Source organism: Indicator indicator, chromosome 2 (assembly GCF_027791375.1).
Source record: "Indicator indicator isolate 239-I01 chromosome 2, UM_Iind_1.1, whole genome shotgun sequence".
NCBI lineage: Eukaryota > Metazoa > Chordata > Aves > Piciformes > Indicatoridae > Indicator > Indicator indicator.
Window position 1 is genome coordinate 36,444,197 of NC_072011.1, and position 19,694 is coordinate 36,463,890.

The 19,694-nt window shown below is 40.0% G+C and overlaps 1 protein-coding gene across 1 annotated transcript in view; it reads right to left on the minus strand.

Moving 5' to 3' along the window:
• ADSS2 (adenylosuccinate synthase 2) overlaps positions 1 to 12,478 on the minus strand; it is a 46,962-nt gene extending 34,484 nt beyond the window's left edge. Inside the window, exon 1 of the mRNA XM_054392485.1 lies at positions 12,311 to 12,478. Within this exon, the coding sequence (XP_054248460.1) occupies positions 12,311 to 12,478 (168 nt within the window). The remainder of the gene's footprint in view (positions 1 to 12,310) is intronic.
• Positions 12,479 to 19,694: the final 7,216 nt, after the last annotated feature.

Genomic DNA, 19,694 nt, shown 5'->3' on the forward strand with positions numbered 1-19,694 from the left:
ATCTGGTATAGGTGATCATGTTCTGGTGAGGGGGAGGGGGTGGGTGGGACTAGATGATCATTCAAGGTCCCTTCCAACCCCTAACATTCTGTGATTCTGTAATTTACTTGCTTATGCTATGATGCCTGCAACATGAAAAGCTTAGATCCCAAAAGTGCTACTAACACTCACCTGGTAAAATATTAAGACTATCCCCACCCTCCTTTGAATTTCATTCTGTCAAAATGTGTAATTTTGAAAAACATTTTTCATTTCAAACCATATTTTAGGAGAGCATTAAACCAACTCCATTTAACAAATTCAGTTTTCAAAATTCTGATGTTGATTTACAGATGAGCTCTACTCGCAAGTGTATAGTTACAGTTAGGAATTGTAACATATTAAAAGAATGGCTCACACTGTACACTTACAGTGGACTAGCAGAAAAGTGTACACAAGTTGTGTGCTCAGACATTGCACAACACAGGTTTTGTAAACAATACTAATTACAGAGACCTGAACTCAGAGTTCTAGTGCTGGTGGGGTAGAAGGGTGGGTTTTTAGGTTCCAGGGTTTATTTTTGGTTTTGTGGTTGGTGGTGGGGTTTTTGTTGGGTGGGTGGATGGGTGGGTATTTTTTGTGTGTGTGTTGTTTTGTTTGTTGTTCTGGGGGGTTTCTTGGGGTTTTTTTGTTTGGTTGGTTACTTATTATTGATCTTCCTGATTAATGATAATGTCAACACCTTCACAATGTAAGCAAACTATTGCATCTGGGTATAATTCAAGGTATAAACTGATGAAGTCTCTCCTGGCTTCAGTACTTTCCACCTGGATTTCTCGCTCCTCTATCATCATGCTAAACCAAATGGGACCAGCTAGGTCATTCAAGCTAACACTCCTGATTCAAACAGTTCTCCATTAATAATGTTTAAACAACTGTGGAATTTATTTTCACTATTAAACAAACTTCATGCTCAAATGATCTTCAATACATTGTATACAGCTTTTGTCACAGGTAAATTAAGATATGCAAGTCATTTCTTGAGGCTGGCAATACTCCATAGTTAACCAAATAAGAGTAATGAGTCTACCACATCTCAGTAAACTTCTGGGTACCCAGACTAATAGAGCTCTCCCCAGCCATGTGAAAGCTGAAACATTCACCTTGGACCAACACCAGCAAAGTGGCCAATTGCTCAGGAAGACCAAACGATGCTCTTGTTCAGTCTGGAACACACTACGTGCATGCAGCAGCAGCTCCTTTTCCCTTTCTGCCTGCACAACTGCACGATATCCTTCCGCTAAGCCAAAAAGTGTAGCACAGCCAAGATACTAATTAGGGCAATGCAACTCTGAATTTGGCTACAAAGAGACAGATTGCACAAAAGGATTGACCGGGGGAAGATGACTTCTTATACATGAGAGGTACAAGGTGGCATCCATGGCACTCTGAACAAAGAACTTCACTGGATGCCTTCTTCCCTTTTTTACAGAACAGTAGCAGAGTACCTCCAGCAGTCGGAACGTGGGCTGGGGAAGAAGTCAAGCAGCCAAAAGAGAGCTGGCTTTGCTGGAGTAAGACAAGTAAATTTGTAAGTATTTAACAACAACAAAATAAATCAGTAAGACAAAATAGCATGACATAGTCAAATGTCTAATAAAACTCAAGACCTTATTTGCTTGGTATCACAATACAGTATTATTCCAAATTCATGCAAAAGAGGCATTCTGTGAAAGACAGTAAAGACACAAATACCTAATGCAAAGACAAGCAAGAAAGCCCTTTGAAGAAAAAAAAAATCCTTTGAATTTTTAGGTAAGTTAAACTTGTAAGAGAACAAAAAACACCAGAGAGCTTTCAACATCCAAGTATCTGCTAAACACAAATCCAATAAACTCTCTTCAACAAGTTGTGTATTCTCTCCCTCTACTTGCCTGATCTCCTTCTAATAACAGCTGTTGTAAGTGTTGTCTCACTAACCCCACTCATCTAACATATTAAGGAAAAAAAAACCAAACAAACCACCAAAACAGATCAACCACACACAAACCCCCCACTTGTTTCTTACATTGCTTCCTATAAACATATTTGTGCATTATTTTTTCCACTGCTGTATCTCACAGGATGTTACAGCATCAGATACAGTATTGTAAAACCTCAAATTATCTGCCAGAAGAGCAGAATTAATGTTTTTAACCTATATAAGACTCTCTTAAAAGTAATTTTAAAACCTTTTTCTTTTTCCCCCAAATATCATGTCTCTCAGTTTAAATAGCCATTAAGAAAAAAATTTATTTTAAACATAATAAAAGTCATGATACTCCAAATATTAATCCTTGAAAATGAATGCTTATTTTTATCCTACCAACAACTGCATGTATTTTTTAAAACATACGACTATCACAAAGGAGATAAATTGGGGTTTTTTGCATACTTAAGTATACCCCTGTGCATATACTTCAAGTTTGGATGCATACACTCTGTGAGCTTCTCATTTCAATAGATACAATCTAAAATACCCCAGCTTTTTAAAAGTCTTTTTATTCTGGAAGTCATGCCAAAAGGTATGCACTAGTTACCTGAAAATTTTCCTAGTACAGCATCATCCCTGAAACACACCAAGAAAACAAAGTAGGACAAGACACAAGAAAAAATGAGGTGCTCCTGGCCCTCAAAATCTGCATCACATAGTAATCGTATACTGTGAACGGGAAGTATATTTTTAGAAATTATTTTTTAAAAATTAAAATCAATTCTTTTTACTATTACACCAGAGACTAAGCACTTCATATGCATAATGGTTAATTTTTTCTTATTTAACACTGAAATCTCTCTCTAGATTAGGTTATTACTAGGCTATTTAGGTAAGAATACAAATTATCTTCTCCCTTAAATTCTAGCTAAGCACACTTAGAGGGTGCTGTTTTTTTAAATAAAAATATTTAAATTAAAAAAAAAAGGCAAAGCATTTCACTTCAGATTTTGTTACTTGGGCACACTTCACCACAGAAAACTGAATGCATAGGAAGAACAGGCACATGCCTTCCTAAACAACAGAATACAACAGATTCGCCATCTAACAATAAAGTAGCTACCCAAAACAAAGAGCAATAAGAACCAGTAACAACACATTATACTGGTACCTACCAAGAGCTTAACACAGACTTAAGTTCCAAGTATACTTTGCTTAGATAGAGCACTATTTGTGCATCTTCATCCATTATCAAGGCAGAGAATTGTAGTTTTAGCATACTCTGAGGTTTCTGAAACTGGATTTTCAGAAGCCATCAGTCTTCTTAGTACTGTATTTTGAGATGGATTTTAAAAAGGTTAAAAGCATTCAGTTTGTATTTTCTCCTTTGTTTGTACTACGTTTTCTCCTATCTTTTTCCTCAGTATTCTTTCCTCTTCCTAAGGATTCTCTAGTAACTAAGAGATCAGCACTTCAAGCAGCCCATAGCTTTACCAAATCACAGTGTTCAAAATCAGCATCTGAATTACTCCAACTTTTCAACTGCCAGGAGAGTGAACTTTGTAATAAAGTAATACAAATACACCCTCCTTCCTTAACTTTTGACTTTGCCTTTCAGTCAGTATCTGCATCCACTGCAGCTGCTTAGGACTCTGAAACAACACACTTTGGTTCGCTTCCTGGTCTCCTGTTCTCAGATTACCAATTACTGCCTACCCCGCTGCCAGCAATGCTGAAGGAGTAACTGCCAACAGTTTGTGCCTACAACAGAAGGAAACATGATCTTGCTCAAAGAGAATGGAGAAACAAACACCTACTTTTCTCCCCAACTCTATTAGTTCAAACAATTCATGGAATTATGAAGTTGGGCATCTTAGAAACAGCTGGTATAATGATAGTATTGATGCAAAAAAAAAAACCAAACACCCACCTCAGCCATGAAAGCTTCCTAGTACTCTTTAAGCAAAGAGTTGTTGGTTTGCTTTTGGGGGAGTTTGTTTGGTTATTGTTTTGCTGTGTTATTACTTCCCCCTTCCCCCCACCCCCTTTTTTTTAAACTTATGCACATATCCATCTCAAAAAAGTGTCAGATAGATGGGAATGAAAACATTTCTTTTCATTTATTTGTAGACAGTTGAAAGTCAAGAACAACAAATGTGAACCTAAGCATTTCAGTACATGGATTCAGTTTGGGGACTTTTCAGTGTGATGCTTTGATGGACAATGTAAAATCCTATTAGGACACAGTAGCCTTTTATGATCCTGTCATAATCCTGACACTATTAAATTAAAATATTCTCACTAAAATAATAGTATAAATCATTAAGTGGGAAAATAAAAGTAAGCTAAATCATGACCTAGAATACATTAAGCAAAACTTAGAATGCAATAACTAAATGCCTAAACTTTTTTAAAAAGACATTGTTCCAATTTTACTGGTGTGAATGCTTGAACCACTCCCTTGAAAAAGCATATAACCCCTAACTGCTAGCTGATAATCTCAAGACATCTAAGCTATTCAACATGTGGAACAGCTACGTACACAGAACTCTAACAGAAAGGTGCATACCAATAGACAAATTATCACACAAATATTGTTAGAATGATAGCAATCCTGGTAACAAAGCTGTGTATTTACCTCTTTCTAGATGCCTGAATGCAAAACCCACAAAACCACCGCTGCTGAAATACTCTTGGGGGTAGGGGGAAGCAGGGAAAAGTTTTTTTCTTCAGCTTACCAAAGATTAAGTAACATAAAAATCCTTCTCACTGTAAGCACTATACCTAAGAATTTGCAGCTATATATTCAATTTAGATAGGCTGGTCAGCACTACACACAAAAGAAGGTACTATTCTGAAACATACCTATCCTGGCAAATATGAACAGAATCAGTCATACTGCACAAAAAAAACATAAGATAGCAAAAAGAGTAGCAAGTATTGCACATATGGGGGCCACAGATAAACAATCTTGGGAAACACCCTTTTTGCAATTGTTTTGAGAGCCTGAAAATACCCATTTGTAAGGATACAAAGTCATTATCTGCTAGTTGTCATTTTACTGAAAACAAACTTGAAATTCCAATAAATAAACAAATAAATAAACAAGTGACTCCTGATAGCAAAAAACCACTATCAAAACACTGGAAGACAATACCTACTACAAACAATACACTCATGAACACAATACAAACACATCAGTATTTTAGAAGTATAACTCTTAGAAAGGTGTATTCTGGAGCCAAACTGGTAAACTCAGAATCATGTTTGGACATCCTCGAAGCAAGGCAAGTGTTGTTCTCACTTTGAATCTTCCCATTGCAAATAAGCTGTTTATCTTGTTATACTTTGTGCATGCGGAAGAACTTCCAAATCCTGTATAAAGCATAGATTAGCAGCATCCTTAACATTTAATAGCAATTTTTCTTCTGTAATGGCATTACTGTACTAGTCAAAAGCCCCTAAGTAACATTCACATATTGAGCTGACTCACTGGGTAAGTAAAGAACCGATCTTTTCTGGCGTTATGGCAGTCTTGATAATTTAATGAGGTTCATTTGACAAAAAACAGTAATGACTTAAGAATCAGACTTTCTGAAGATAAGACATGACTACTTCAGCAATCTTTTTGCATCATGACCTTTATTGTCAGGATTAAGGAGGACTCTTTCTGGAAAAAAACACCAACAAAAATAAAAAATATTATTTTCTGGCTGAATTAAAACACTTCAAGAAACTCTACTAGGTAAGGCTTCAGTGTTTATTCTGCTTAACCAGCCACTACCAAAACTCAGCTAACAGAACTCTTGACGCTGAAATATCCACTACCTGGGGTTTTGGACTGGGTTCTGCTAAACATGAAGGTACAAACAGAATGTTTCCTAATAAGCTATTTATTCAGCTTTCCATAAATATACTTCAAAAATATTAATAATCACTAAGGATATAAAAATTTTAAAAATCAAACTGGGAGTTACATGCTCCAGTACATTTTACATGGAATGCCTGCTTACTTAAGAGCTCATCTGAAGCTAAGTGAAACCAACAATTGAGGGAACATGGAACTCATTTTCCAAAAAGACTCTGAAAATGATACAAAGCCATACTTAAATCTTGAACCAGAACTTCTTCCTGCAGTGAGTTTGCTCAGAAAAGTTCCCTGAACCTGGGTTTGCAGCTAGTTTCACTGATTTACCTGAAAAGTATGCAAAAGACTTCACAGCTTGTCCTTCCAGTTTAAGGGAAAAGGATGTGCAGTTCTCCCATTTTCCTGGCACATGGGACTCTTCCAGGAAAAATGCATAAACTTAATAAATCCATCACTCACTGAAAGATTCTGTCTTAATCTTAAATCTAGCCTCAAACTTTTTTTTTTAAACAGTACACACAATCTAAAAGGAAACATTAACATCCCAGCTTGGATAACCAGCAAAACCAAAAGGGAAATTAAAGTTGGTTGCTCAAACTCAGAGCAAAAAAAAAAATCTACTTCTTGTTAAAAAAAAAAAACAAAACCCAAACCAAATAAAACCACAAAACCAACCCAAACCACAACACCACGAACAGTACATTATCTGCTTTTAAAAAACTTTGTGTAGAACACAAAAAGGAGCAAGAGTATGTGTGCTGTGTGTGCCAGTCACGGCACATGTACGTATGAGGCACATGTACATATATAAACAGAAAATGCAAGTAAGAAATCACTGTAGGAACATAAAAAATACACTGCATATCAAACTAAGATGGAGAAATAACAGCTTACCTTTCTCCATTTCATATCTACGTAAGTTGAAAAGATGAATTTCATTTTCAGGGCATACCTGCACTAGTCAAGGGCAGGCTCGACATTAACAATCTGAACAGTAACATCCATTTTGAACACATGAAGACATGAGTGCAGTTCAAACCCTGATGCTTCCCCCACAGCAGTACTCTTGTTAACTGCCAAGACTGGTCTTCATTACTGCAACTTTACCTAATGGTGGAGGTGCACAGGGAAGATAAGATTTTAGAAAAGCAGACTGAAATTACTATTAAGAGCATATTGTAAACAGTTCCCTATACTTATATTAAACACAAAACTATTTAGCAGCTCTGAAATACTGATGTATGCATTTAAGAGAACCACCCAAAAGACTACTATGACAATCACTGCCTTTTCTTATGACGTGATGATGCCAAGTTGTCTATCTCAAAAATATGATGCCTCAGGGCAGAGCAAAGAAGTCTTTCAAGTCATCTCTTCTAGGAATAGAAATTAGTTGTCTAGCTTCAAGAGATGTTATCTCTTGCTACGTTAAGCCATACACTCTTTTCAACTCTCCCCATAATTTCTTCTACAGTTTCTTTTATTGCTATCACATCCCAGAATTCATTTTTAGCTCAGGGCAACCACTGTTGTTTCTGAACTAGCTATACAAGTGACTGCCAAGTTGGGCAAGAAACAAGTCGATGTTGCTTTGGCATCAGATGGTTGTAAACATTTTCATTTAACTCTTAAATGAAAACTCAAAAATACATGAAGAAAGATGGATATTACTATTAATTACAAGAAACACCTGATTGCAAAGCCTGTGTGTGTGAGGTAGGAAACGATACTCATTATCCTAGTCCAGAATAAAGACCAACCTAATCTGCCCCTAAAGGATCTGAGTAAGGCGGGCAGATAAGGAAGAAAAATGTTGACAGCACAGACTGGTCCAGCACTATGACTTCAGGAATATTTAGAAGGAACATCTGCCAAACACATGAAAACATTTGAAATCTTAATAAGCTTGCTACAGAGTACTGCATCTTAACCAACCAAATGCAGTCGTAAGCTCTTTTAGTACCAGTAGGATTGAAAGAACAGTAAGAAACTAGTAGTAGATCAAGGTGTAAATGTGTTCTTTAGCGCTATTAAGATCTCCTTTGCTAATGGTACAAATTTTATGAACTAAAAAAAAAAATTCAGTTTTGTGTCTATTTTAAGTAATTTAGACATTGTGTGATTGTTTATAATGACAAGAGATCACCTGTAGGTGATGGTCTGAAGCAAGTGACGCACTGATGGGGCAGGCCAAAAAATTTGTTTTACTGACCTCTTTCCTAACCACAGCACATTACTGGCATGCTGCCAACCCCTACAAGGTCCAAAAGTGCACCCAGCAATTAAAAATGAGTGCACTAGTTAGACATTGCACATGGAATGCCTGCACAGCTAAAAAAAGCACCAGTCTGTATCTACTGATTCTGATATTCCTAATTCTGTGTGGCCTGCAAAGGCTCTAGAGTGAAACACCTTTTCTACAAGAACATTAAAAAAAAAAAAGTGGGTTTGGTGAACAGAAGAAAACAAAATTTCAGTTTTTAAAAACGGAGCAGCCATATAGAGAGTATATGGAGGTATTAGGAGGCAGCTTTGGTCTCAGGGCTTTGGCCAGCAGTTACCAGCTGATGGATGGTAACAGCTTACCCCCAAGAATCTGCACATGGAAAATCTGCACTTTAATTGCCACATATCAGGTGATCCGTGGTCACATCACTATACATACTGTTGTTTGTGGGGAGGAAGAGAAAAAGAGAGTATGAAGAATCAACACACTGCATTTACCATGTGTTAGCAGTTCAGGAATAGGAATTGTGTGACCCCATAACAAGTAGAGCAGTAATGGTTAAGTCACTGGTAGACCATGCTGAAACCAGCCAAGATAATCTGGTAAGAACCTGCAACTCTGTTTGAAAGTATAACAAGACATACAATAGAACTGAAGAAGCAGAATAGGATTCTTTAGAATAGGGAGCATGGCTTTAAAATGATTTGAAGACTTACAAATCTTATTCACCTGTATAAACTATACACTCTGAATAAATAATCTGCCTCCAACAGGAAGAACAGGAAGTGACAAACATGTTGATGAAATGAGTAAATGAGAACAGAATCATACTGGGCAGATGCTACTTTTGCTGACTGCAGACACTGGTAAATCAAGTAGACAGGGCAGTGTTAGTAACAGAAATACACAGTATTTTGGTAAAGTGTTTTGATAAAAAGATTATCTAAAATAATTTGCTTGCATTAAACTGCCATTCCCATATCCACTAACAAATGAAACTGGCAATTAAATTCCCTAATTTGGTTGCATTCTGAAATGGTAGGAAGTTCCTCAACAACAATAAATATTTTCCCTTAATTTTCCATTACCTGAGGTATTGACAAAAATACAGTGTGTACTTTTCAAAATTGCCAGGTTTGACTGCAGAAAGGCTAGCTGCTTACTAAGAGGAAACTATCAATCAAAAAATAAAAAGTTTTTCTGGCAACTGCTCTTGAATCTCAAACCAATTCTTGCTCTGTTTTACTGTCTGGACTATGATTTATATGAAAGCACATAAACAAGACTTTGCTCTGTAAGCCACTGAAAACTGGATATAGGTTTAAGTGCAAAAGTCTCAGCAACACATTTGTTTTACCTAAAGTATCATTTTACCAGATACTTCCAAGAAGTAGACAATTCAAATTTAGCAGTGGAAGTACAAGTACATACTTTGCCTGCCATATAGATATGTTTGTATTAACTGTACCTGAACCCTCTGTACTAGCAGTGCCCTCATGAAACTATCATAGCTGCCAGTGCAGCTGCATCAGCAACTACATACATGTAGTCCATGAATGCATTTTAATTTTAGTTTAGTCTTTTCATACAGTTGTCTTTGAAACTGCAATACTATTTTCAATAAACGTTAATCTGTCTCCTGAAAAGAAATTCCTTGTACTAAGAGTCCATTCAACCACCTCTAAATCTAATATTAAATACTCTGAGGCGTGGTATTTAGAATGAGAGCCATAGTACAACTTATATCCTGACACACTTATTTGGCTGATTGTACCTAAGCAAGCACCTCAATCCAGATGTCACAGCTAGCTAGTTAAACAAGTGACTAAAGTTACTAGCATACTCACTATCTAGATTTCAGAGCACAACTTCTTGTAATGCCTTACCAAGTATTGTAAAAGTAAGTGACAGTCAGTGTTCAGTTCTGGGACAGGACTATTACTACACTCTGCATCTGCACAGAATCAGGGACAGTGATATGAAAGCCACACTACAGCTCCCACTTTCTATGCAAATATTATGCAAGTTTCCAAGACATACTAGACCTACTATGACTTCCTAAGTCCTCCAAGAATATAGCTGTATTAATAAATTTTTCATAAGAACATGCTAGAAAATACTTGATCTCACCCACAGGCATTCCTGTTACTCTGTGGCATGATGAACAGAAAGAACCACCCTAGAATGAGTAATAGCCTAACGGTGAAATAAGAATCAGAAGCTCCAATTACAGAAAGATTATATTAACAAGGGGCAGATTAAATATGCTAGAGTTTTTCTTTCTGGACTTTTACTACTATGAAAAGCACAGGAGTGCTTCACTGTTACTGCTGCTTCAATTAACAGCAGTAACATCTAGAATATGCCTGCATGCTCAGTACTACTGAAAGAGAATACTCCTAGTTTCCCTTCTCATTCTGAGAAAACTGTTCTTTGTGCTTACCCTGTCCTGGGCTCCTCTTTTCATTAAGCCAATTAAATTCAATTTTATATACTAATATGATAGAAAGTCAATCCAATGAAAAATAGTTTCCTGTCCTTTTGGTCAGTTTCAACATATAGAATCGTTCAACTGCCAGAGTCATGCATGGGAGAAGACCCAGACAGCATAGCCTTCAACAGGAAAGGGAAGAAAGAAAAACTCTTTCCTTCAGCAGGAGCAACAAGCTCTTAAGAAGGGCAGAAACGGCCATGAAATTGAAGCTTCAGGTAAGTTACATTTTTTCCCCTTTTCTTGATACTTTACCCAGCTGATTCAAAACAAGTAACAAATACATTAAAATATATGCCCATAAAAATTCACTGTCTGCCCCTCTCTCTCTCCGCTTCTTAGAATGAAACATACATACTCACCTAGGTGCCCTTCACGTTTCAAAAACAAAGTTGTAAAGGACAAACTGAGTCACTGTGGTCTATAACCCATAAAGCAGGGCAACCATGCCACAGTGCCACATCAGATTTGTTTTGTTTAACGAAAAAAGTAAATCGCCAAGACACATGGCAGAAAGTAATTCATTTGCAAAACCAGCTATTTATGAATATACTTGTTTAATCCAAAATTAAAAGTTTCTGAATTTCAAGTTTTTGATTTGTCAGTTGGGCTACTCACTTGGTTTTTATAACACCAGTTCTGCGTGTAGATAATGCAATGCCTCAGTATTTGAACTCTTTGGGAAACAGTGCACTCTTCCAAAACACATTCAAGAGCAAATTTAATTTGTGTATTTAATAAAAACATACAGATAACAACGCTTACATGACGTCTGCAGATAGTGCCTTGAAGTTAAGGAGCTTAACTTCAAGGAAAAAAAGGACATAGCTTTATTGTGTTGTGCCCTACAGAATCACAATAGAAATGTTAAGAAAAACATGTCAGATCTGTGATGCTTCAACGTAGGCATTTGAAAGTACTTTGCTTGCAGGTTACTTTTTTCTTCCTCTTTTCTGGAATAAGACCTCCATATAAAGAATAAACGTATTATTTGTTTATTTAAATTTAAACCCCAAAAAACGTACTGAGAAAGATGGTATTTCACTGACAGAACAATGATCTTGAAGCTAGAGCGTGTTTCAAATGCTAGTTTTCTCTGAAGATGACGAAGTTGTAGCGGACGACATGTAACCCTCGCGTGCATCCGGTAACTAACCGCATTTTCGTGCCGGGGGCCAGCAATACCCCTCCGAGCGGGAACGGCGACCACGCTCACACGCGGTGCGCATGGTTTTAGGCCACGCCGCCACCGATGAGGGCTCCTCGCCCCGATCCCAGCAGCGATGCTGCGGGTACAGCCGAGCGCGGCCCCTTCCCGGCGCCCCCCAGAACAAAGAGTGAGGCGGCAGCCCTGGGGGGACGGGGGGAAGGGATGCGACCCCGGGCGCATTCCTCTTGCTGGAGGCCAGTTCTCGGCGGAGAGAAGGGCGCCTTCCTCGTCCTCCTCCCCCCGGCGCCCGGACGGGGACAAAGGAGTAGGAGGGCCGCAGAGCCCAGCGGCGAGGCTCTCACCAGAGGCTCCTTGCCCCACCGCATTACACTCTGCTGCCTCGCGGCCGCAGCAGCCCGCCCTGAGCGGCCAGAAACCCGCCGCCTCATCGGGCGCCGCCGCCCGGCCCTGCGCAAACGCGGGCGTTCGGGGAAAAACAGCGGCGAGAACAAGTGCCTGCGCAGACCCAGGCAGAGAAGCGGACGGCCAGAGGGACCGGTGGTGGGGACGCCCGCCTCAAGGTGACACCCGCGGCCTCCCTCGCACCCGGGCTGCCTCCTCACCTGGCACCTGCAGACGATGTCAGCGTCCTGCGCCAAAAGATCCACCACTTTGCCTTTGCCCTCGTCGCCCCACTGGGCCCCCAGCACGACAGTCACCTTGTTGCCGGGGAGGCGGGCGGCGCACTCGCCGTTAGGGATGGCGGGCGCCGGGGCGCCATGCTCCGCCATGGCTCGCGCTGCCCGCTCCGGCTCCGCTCCAGGCACATGCGGCAGCCCGCGGCGGCTTCACTTCCCCCGCCTCCTCCGCTCGGGCGGGCAGCGTGGTGCTGCTGCTACATCCAGGTGCCGCCGCCTATCGGCCGCGCTGACACGGCCTGCCCCACCGCTCCCTGACAGGCGAACCCCTGCCCTCAGAAGGAGCCCCGCCCCACTCCCCAGCAAAAAACCGGAGCCCCTGAGACGCTCTCGGCAGCTTTTTTCCTTCCTTGCCGTTGCACCACTCCCCCGCGCCTTATCAGCGCGGACTATATTACCCAGCGCGCTGCGCGGCCGGGTGCCGCACTGATCTGAGTGCGGTGCATACTGGGGCGCGTAGTCCTCGATGGCCGCACCTGCTGCAGGGCGGGGCCGTGTCGGTTCGCCCGTGCTCCCTCGCGCCCTCGCGGCGGCGCGAGTCTAAGGAGGGACGCTCCAGCGGGCGCTGGTGGCCCTGCTGCGGCCGCGCCTGGAGGTGATCAGGGAAGCGGGGGGGTGTTAGTTCTGGCCTCAGCTCAATACATGCTTAAGCTGCGGTCTTGCGTTCCGTGGCTACAGATCCCCTGTCCGTTCCTCACAGCTGGCTCTCTGGGACTCAGCAGCCCGTGGGCTGGCATGTTACAGGGGTCTCCGCATCGCCCCCGCCTCTGATCCCTGCCAGAGTACGGCTCTCGGTGCTAGCGCAGCTCGCTGTTGCCTTGAGGTTACAACTGTTGTGGGCGAAGCGGTGTTCGCAGCATGTCGCAGCTTTGCCCATGCAGTTTGTTTTGCTGAATTAGTGTTTGTAGAACCAGGGGCTAAATGTAAGAGGTCGTTTTTCTCCAGAGATACCGGAGCATGGCTCCAAGCTTATTCATGGGGGGGAAAGGGGGAAATAATGGAAAAAATCCATGCAGAGCAATGCCTTCATCATACATACTGAGGGTTTAGAAATGGAACTGGTTTCAGTGGCTGTTTTCCTGCTCCACAGAATCAACACGGCGGGGGGTAGGGGGTGAAGGTTTGGGGGTTTGTTGTTTTGTTTGTTTTTGTTTGTTTTTGTTGGGTTTACAAGACATAAATCTGACTGATGTAATTATTCCTAAAATGGTTATTTTGCAAACCTGAGTCACTGAGCAGTCTCACTCTACAGCTGTCTGGCAGGTTATAGAGTTCGATTTTTAGTTCCTTCTTTGCTCCTTCAGATTTACTCTAACCAAGAATTGGATGATATATAAAAGCCTTTGGGGGAAAGTTTCAACTGTCTTGTAAAGCTGGGAAGATGTATAACAGGAAATTATATGCAAAGTTGATAGAGAACATTACTTTTAAAAACAGCTGAAAATAACTAAATCCTGGATGTCAGCACAAAGAAATGCTGTGACAGTTCAGTACAAAGATGTTGAGCAATTGCAAATGACAAGAGACAAGTGTGTGTATACACTTCAAAGTGCAAAGAGTTCCTTAAATGTTCAGTGTGATCCATAGTACTAATATTTTTGCCTGCTTGTGCTAAAAAAAAACAACCATGATTTATGCATCACTGCACAGAGCTTGTGGGAAGTCACTAAAAGCCACAAGGAGCTGATGAAGTCAGTTTCTCCAGTCTTGCTGACACAATGGCAAACTTTGTTTCACTGCAGTCACTTCTGAGGCCATAGATCATCTCATGACTCCCCTAACAATGGTCTAGATTAATGTTTCACGACATGATTTTCCAGTATAGCTGAATCATATTAACACCTCACCATTCCCAACACAAATACTCCCTTGAATCTCAAAATAAATTCAAGGCTGCCATAGCAGTGTGCTAGCAATGTAGCATTACTATAATGCCAGTTTCCAAAGAGGTCTCAGGCACACAAATCCGTTGTTCTGCTATTTGGTGTAAAAGAGTTTTGAGATTTATTTTTTGGTATGTTTTCTTGGTAGGTGTAGAACCAGTGGATAAAACAATTAACTCTTCACTTACCAAAACTATAATTATTCAATGAAATCAAGCACACAGTGACTGGTACTGCAAGATTGAGAATTTTTATTTAACACATGGTATTATGGGTCTGTCATTCTTCCACCACCTTTTCTTTGCAAACTAAATGGAAGCTTTCATTGCAGTGCTGTAAAATGTATTAAATGCATTTTATGACACGATTCTAGTATATTTATAGGATAATTCTCAATCGTGGTAACTCTTGACCAAAGTGCAAACACAACTGATGTCTAATACCCCTTGTCAAAAACAGGCATTTGATGCAGTAGAAGAGCTTTGCATAAAATTGTATAGAAACTCCCAGTTGCTCTTATTTTAGTCTAAGCAGGAAAATCAGCAAGAGCATGCAACGTTAAAGTACTGGTTTGTTTCCTCTAACATGTATGGACTATATTAACTTTTTTTGATATTTGGGCATGCTGAACCCACTCTTTGAGAGGTCAGGTGGGCATTTACAGGTGGCACAACGTGGCAAGAGTTAATGTTCAAGGAATGAAGGAATGCGACTGCCTTTTCTGGCATTAGCAGACTGGTGATTGGGATTGACTTCGTAAAATTGAACCCATGGTAGAAGTGTACGCTGACAAAGTTTAGGTCGTATTGTCTTCTGAATTGTTCAATATTACTGATGGGCTATGAAGAACTGACGAGGTTACATTTATCACAAATTTCACTCTATTTGGGGTACGCTCAGGCTTCTCAGATGACTGTTTTTCCTGCCTCCCAATTAATTGAAAGAGAATCGGGCAGGATTTTTTAATAGATAAACACTGAACAGAAGCAGTGTGACATGGGCATTTTATTCAGATGTGTTGAAGAGATACGTGGAATTGTTATATCTGTTTTCAGTCATTCTGATGAAGTACCCCACATATTCCAATTATGTATCTTCCAAAAAAATACAAACAAAATAGTTATAGAGATTTTTGGTAAGAACTTAAGTGGTTCAGAAAATCAAGAGTGAGTATAAATGAAGGGGAAATGCTGTAACAAGCAAGAAGACTGACTGGACTATTAGCTAATGCTCAGCATGGCCAATGGGGCATAGACTGCTATTTCATTCTTCTTACTAGTACTTCTTAATTGTGTTAAAGGGCTACTGAGCAATTTTAGTACTTTTCTGATACTGTTTTTCCTGCTGGAAGCAATTTTTGAGATTAAAGAAATAGCCCTTGGCAATGAAAGTTTCAGGGCACTGTCCCATGGTATAAGTTTTCTGTAAAAATTGGTTCTGCGTGTAACAATGAAGTAATACTCAGGTATTTTCCACTGAGATCTTACCTACATTAGAACAGTGGGTGCAGAAAGGTGGGCTGTGACCTATGTCTAGCTAATTTACAGGTGTCCTACAGAGAATAAACTTAATAAACCAATACAATTTTTACATTTGTCACATTTATCTCATTCACTAAAAGGTAAGTTGATTTTTCTTCCTGATTGACAGGATCTTTAGAGTATTTTCCTGTCTGATGTTAAAATGTAAAGTAGCTCACAAAAAATATTGTGTGTTGATAATGCCAAAAAGTGAAAAAAAGTTAGAAATCATCATGCCAGACATAGTTGACATTGCAGCACTTCAGATTTTCTAGAATGCTGTGGGTTTAGCTTAGGTGGAAGATAAATCATTCTACAGTCAAGACATACATAATTTTATTTGAACAGTATATTAATGTAATTGATCCCTGCTTATTACTTGTTATTACTGTTTTAATATTATTGTTTCCAGTTAAAATTTCCTTAATTAATTTTGTTACATTCATTAGTCTTTTATCATGATAAAAATGAGATTAATGACATTATAAAGTAATATATGATCATAAGTGGTATATTTGAACATGCTAGCAAGTGTTTTTGTATTTCTAGAATACGAATTCAGTGGAAGAATAGTTAAGATAATGCAGGACAGTTTTGAAATTTCCTTGCCAGTCTACAGAAGTGCTTTTTTTACATGCAAATGTAAATGAGGTAGCAAGACTGGAGATATACAGGAAAATGAAATACTGTCATAGAAAAGTTGTAAAGCTAAATCCTTTGCTTGGAAATGAGATTTGTAAATTAGGATTTGCAAAGACCACTATTTTATATAATACTACTAAATGAAAAAGATTTTAAAAAAATTAAATTAGTTCTTCAGATCTGCGTATTCCATTCTCTAAAAGAACAGCGAGTTGTCTTTCAAAGCAGAAAATAAATGGAGTTCTCTGTATGTAAGATACTGCAATTTAAATATTTACTGATAATGTTAAATATAAACATATATGACACAAGTTAGCTTTTAGTATACTGTTCCCCCCAGAATTTCATTGCTTCTTGTGATCCAAGCAGCTTACCCTCCAAAGCAGGCACAAATAGGTTTCATGTTCCTTAGTGTTACAACATGTTAAGAGTGTACAAAGATACTGTGTTCTGTCTCTCTTAGCCTTTGACAGCATCTATTAAACGTTTAATAGAATGAATGTGTGATAGAGACTAGGTGATTAATTTTTTGCAGGAATTCTAGACTTACATATTTCTCAGAATAAGTTTCTCTGAATCAGAGAATGAAGCACTAGGTAAAGGGAAAAAATTTGCAGCCTAAGGAATGTATGAATCATCTTTGCTGGTTTTATTCATAAAAACAAGGTGCCAAATATTGCACAATATTGACTAAGAAAGATCTTGAACTGGCTGAAAGCTTTTCATTTTTCCTAGATCTGGTGTTTTGAGAATACTTCCCTTACCTGGGTCATTGCAAAAGTGTCAGTTTAAGAGAGAGAAGCATAGCAGCCCTAGTTTATATCAGCTTTACCTGTTTGAAACAGCACCCTGAGTTCACCCACTCTTGAAAGTGCCACAAGGGCTATAAGTGAGAGCTATTGCATCAACCAAGATTGTATTAGTTTGTTAAATTTAGTTTAGAATAAACATTTTTGTCTGTGTTTATCTGTAACCCGTAATACCTGAGTCCTGATAAATCCTTAATTTCTTTTGCTACTGATTCCATCTGCTGTTTTGGGACTAGATAGGATGAGACTAAACTGGTGAATGGGGTGAACAGTGACCTTAAAGGCAGGTGATCAGGATTTGCAGTCTTTAGACCTGTAACACATTCTTAGAGATCTGAGGGGCTGTGAAATGTGCCCTGCCAGTCATCTGTCATTAAGGGGCTTGCAAGTATAGCTGTTGGAAAGCAGTTGTCTTGTAGTTTCCAAAGTGTCACTGATACTGTACAGTAGCTAGGTTGTCTCACATACATGTAATAAAACCTTGAGCCAAAAGCTTAATTAATATTTTACATACTTTTAGGCTCAAGTTTCTCTCCCGTTTTTCCCCCTAAATTAGATCCAATGTTGTTATAAATAATGCCCTCAAACTATAATCATTCAATCTTAGAGATGTAGATTTTCACTGGAGTGCTGAACTGCTAGATTGTATTCTCTGTTTAATAAAAATGTGGAGTTTTTCTCTTACATAAACTTATGAAGAGGACCATAAAATCTTAAATATTCAAGATTTGATCTAAATAGATATTCAAATGCACTACTGTGGTGTTTATTTTAAAAATAATTTCAGTTCACCAAAACAATGAACTGTCCATTTGCTGGGACTTACAGAGTAAAAGTAAAGACTGAAGTAAGCTGTGAAAATAAACTATGAGAAAACCAACTGCGACCTGATTCTGTTGTATGATTAAAGCCTTAAAAAAGCACAGGACAATGTTAACAAATTCTAGTCTTACATTAAATGACACATAAGAAACTGTTGTGTAGACATTATTCATTTTCTTATAAAGTTCGTCAGAAGTCTTAATTCTTAAATTATTTGTAATAACAGTATTTCCTTCCTTTTACACTGGAATGACTCAAATTATGTGGCTATTCTCAAGAGATTCCTACCATGTTTGCCACAAAAAACCCTGAGATTAATACTAATTTGGAAATTTTTTTTCAGTATTTTGAAAAGAAAGTAGTTGGTGTTTTGGTATCTGAATTGTAACTGGGTTTGGATCTGAAGAAGTTCATGCTGAATCTTTATTGTGATCACTATTGTGACCGGAAGGAACTACAATACATTTTAATCATAGAGTCATAGAATCAGTCAGGGTTGGAAAGGACCACAAGGATCATCTAGTTCCAACCCCCCTGCCATGGGCAGGGACACCTCACACTAGATCAGGCTGGCCAGAGCCTCATCCAGCCTGGCCTGAAACACCTCCAGGGATGGGGCCTCAACCACCTCCCTGGACAACCCATTCCAGGCTCTCACCACTTCTTCCTCACATCCAGCCTGAATCTCCCCACTTCCAGCTTTATTCCATTCCCCCTAGTCCTGTCACTACCTGATAGCCTAAAAAGTCCCTCCCCAGCTTTCTTGTAGGCCCCCTTCAGACACTGGAAGGCCACAAGAAGGTCACCTTGGAGCCTTCTCCAGACTGAACAGCCCCAACTCTTTCAGTCTGTCCTCATAGGAGAGCTGCTCCAGCCCTCTGATCATCCTTGTGGCCCTTCTCTGGACACCTTCCAGCATGTCCATATCCCTCTTGTAATAGGGGCTCCAGAACTGGATGCAGTACTCCAGGTGGGGTCTCACCAGAGCAGAGTAGAGGGGGAGAATCACCTCCCTTGACCTGCTGGCCACACTTCTCTTGATGCAGCCCAGGCTCTGGTTGGCTTTCTGGGCTGCAAGTGCACACTGCTGGCTCATGTTGAGCTTCTCGTCCACCCCAAGTCCCTCTCCTCAGGGCTGCTTTCCAGCCAGTCACTGCCCAGCCTGGATTTGTGCTTGGGATTGCCTCGACCCAGATGCAGGACCCTGCACTTGGTCTTGTTGAACCTCATGAGGTTGGCTTGTGCCCACCTCTCCAGCCTGTCAAGGTCCCTCTGGATGCCATCCCTTCCCTCCAGCGTCTCTGCTGCGCCACACAGCTTGGTGTCATCAGCAAACTTGCTGAGGGTGCACTCAATGCCACTGTCCATGCCACTGACAAAGATGTTGAACAAGACTGGTCCCAGGACTGATCCCTGAGGGACTCCACTTGTCACTGGCCTCCACTTGGACATGGACCCATTGACAGCCACTCTTTGGGTGCAGCCATCAAGCCAGTTCTTTATCCATCTCATGGTCCACCCATCAAACCCATGTGTCACCAGTTTGGAGACCAGGATGTGGTGCGGGACAGTGTCAAAGGCTTTGCTCAGGTCCAGGTAAATGACATCAATTTCTCACCCCTCATCTATTAAT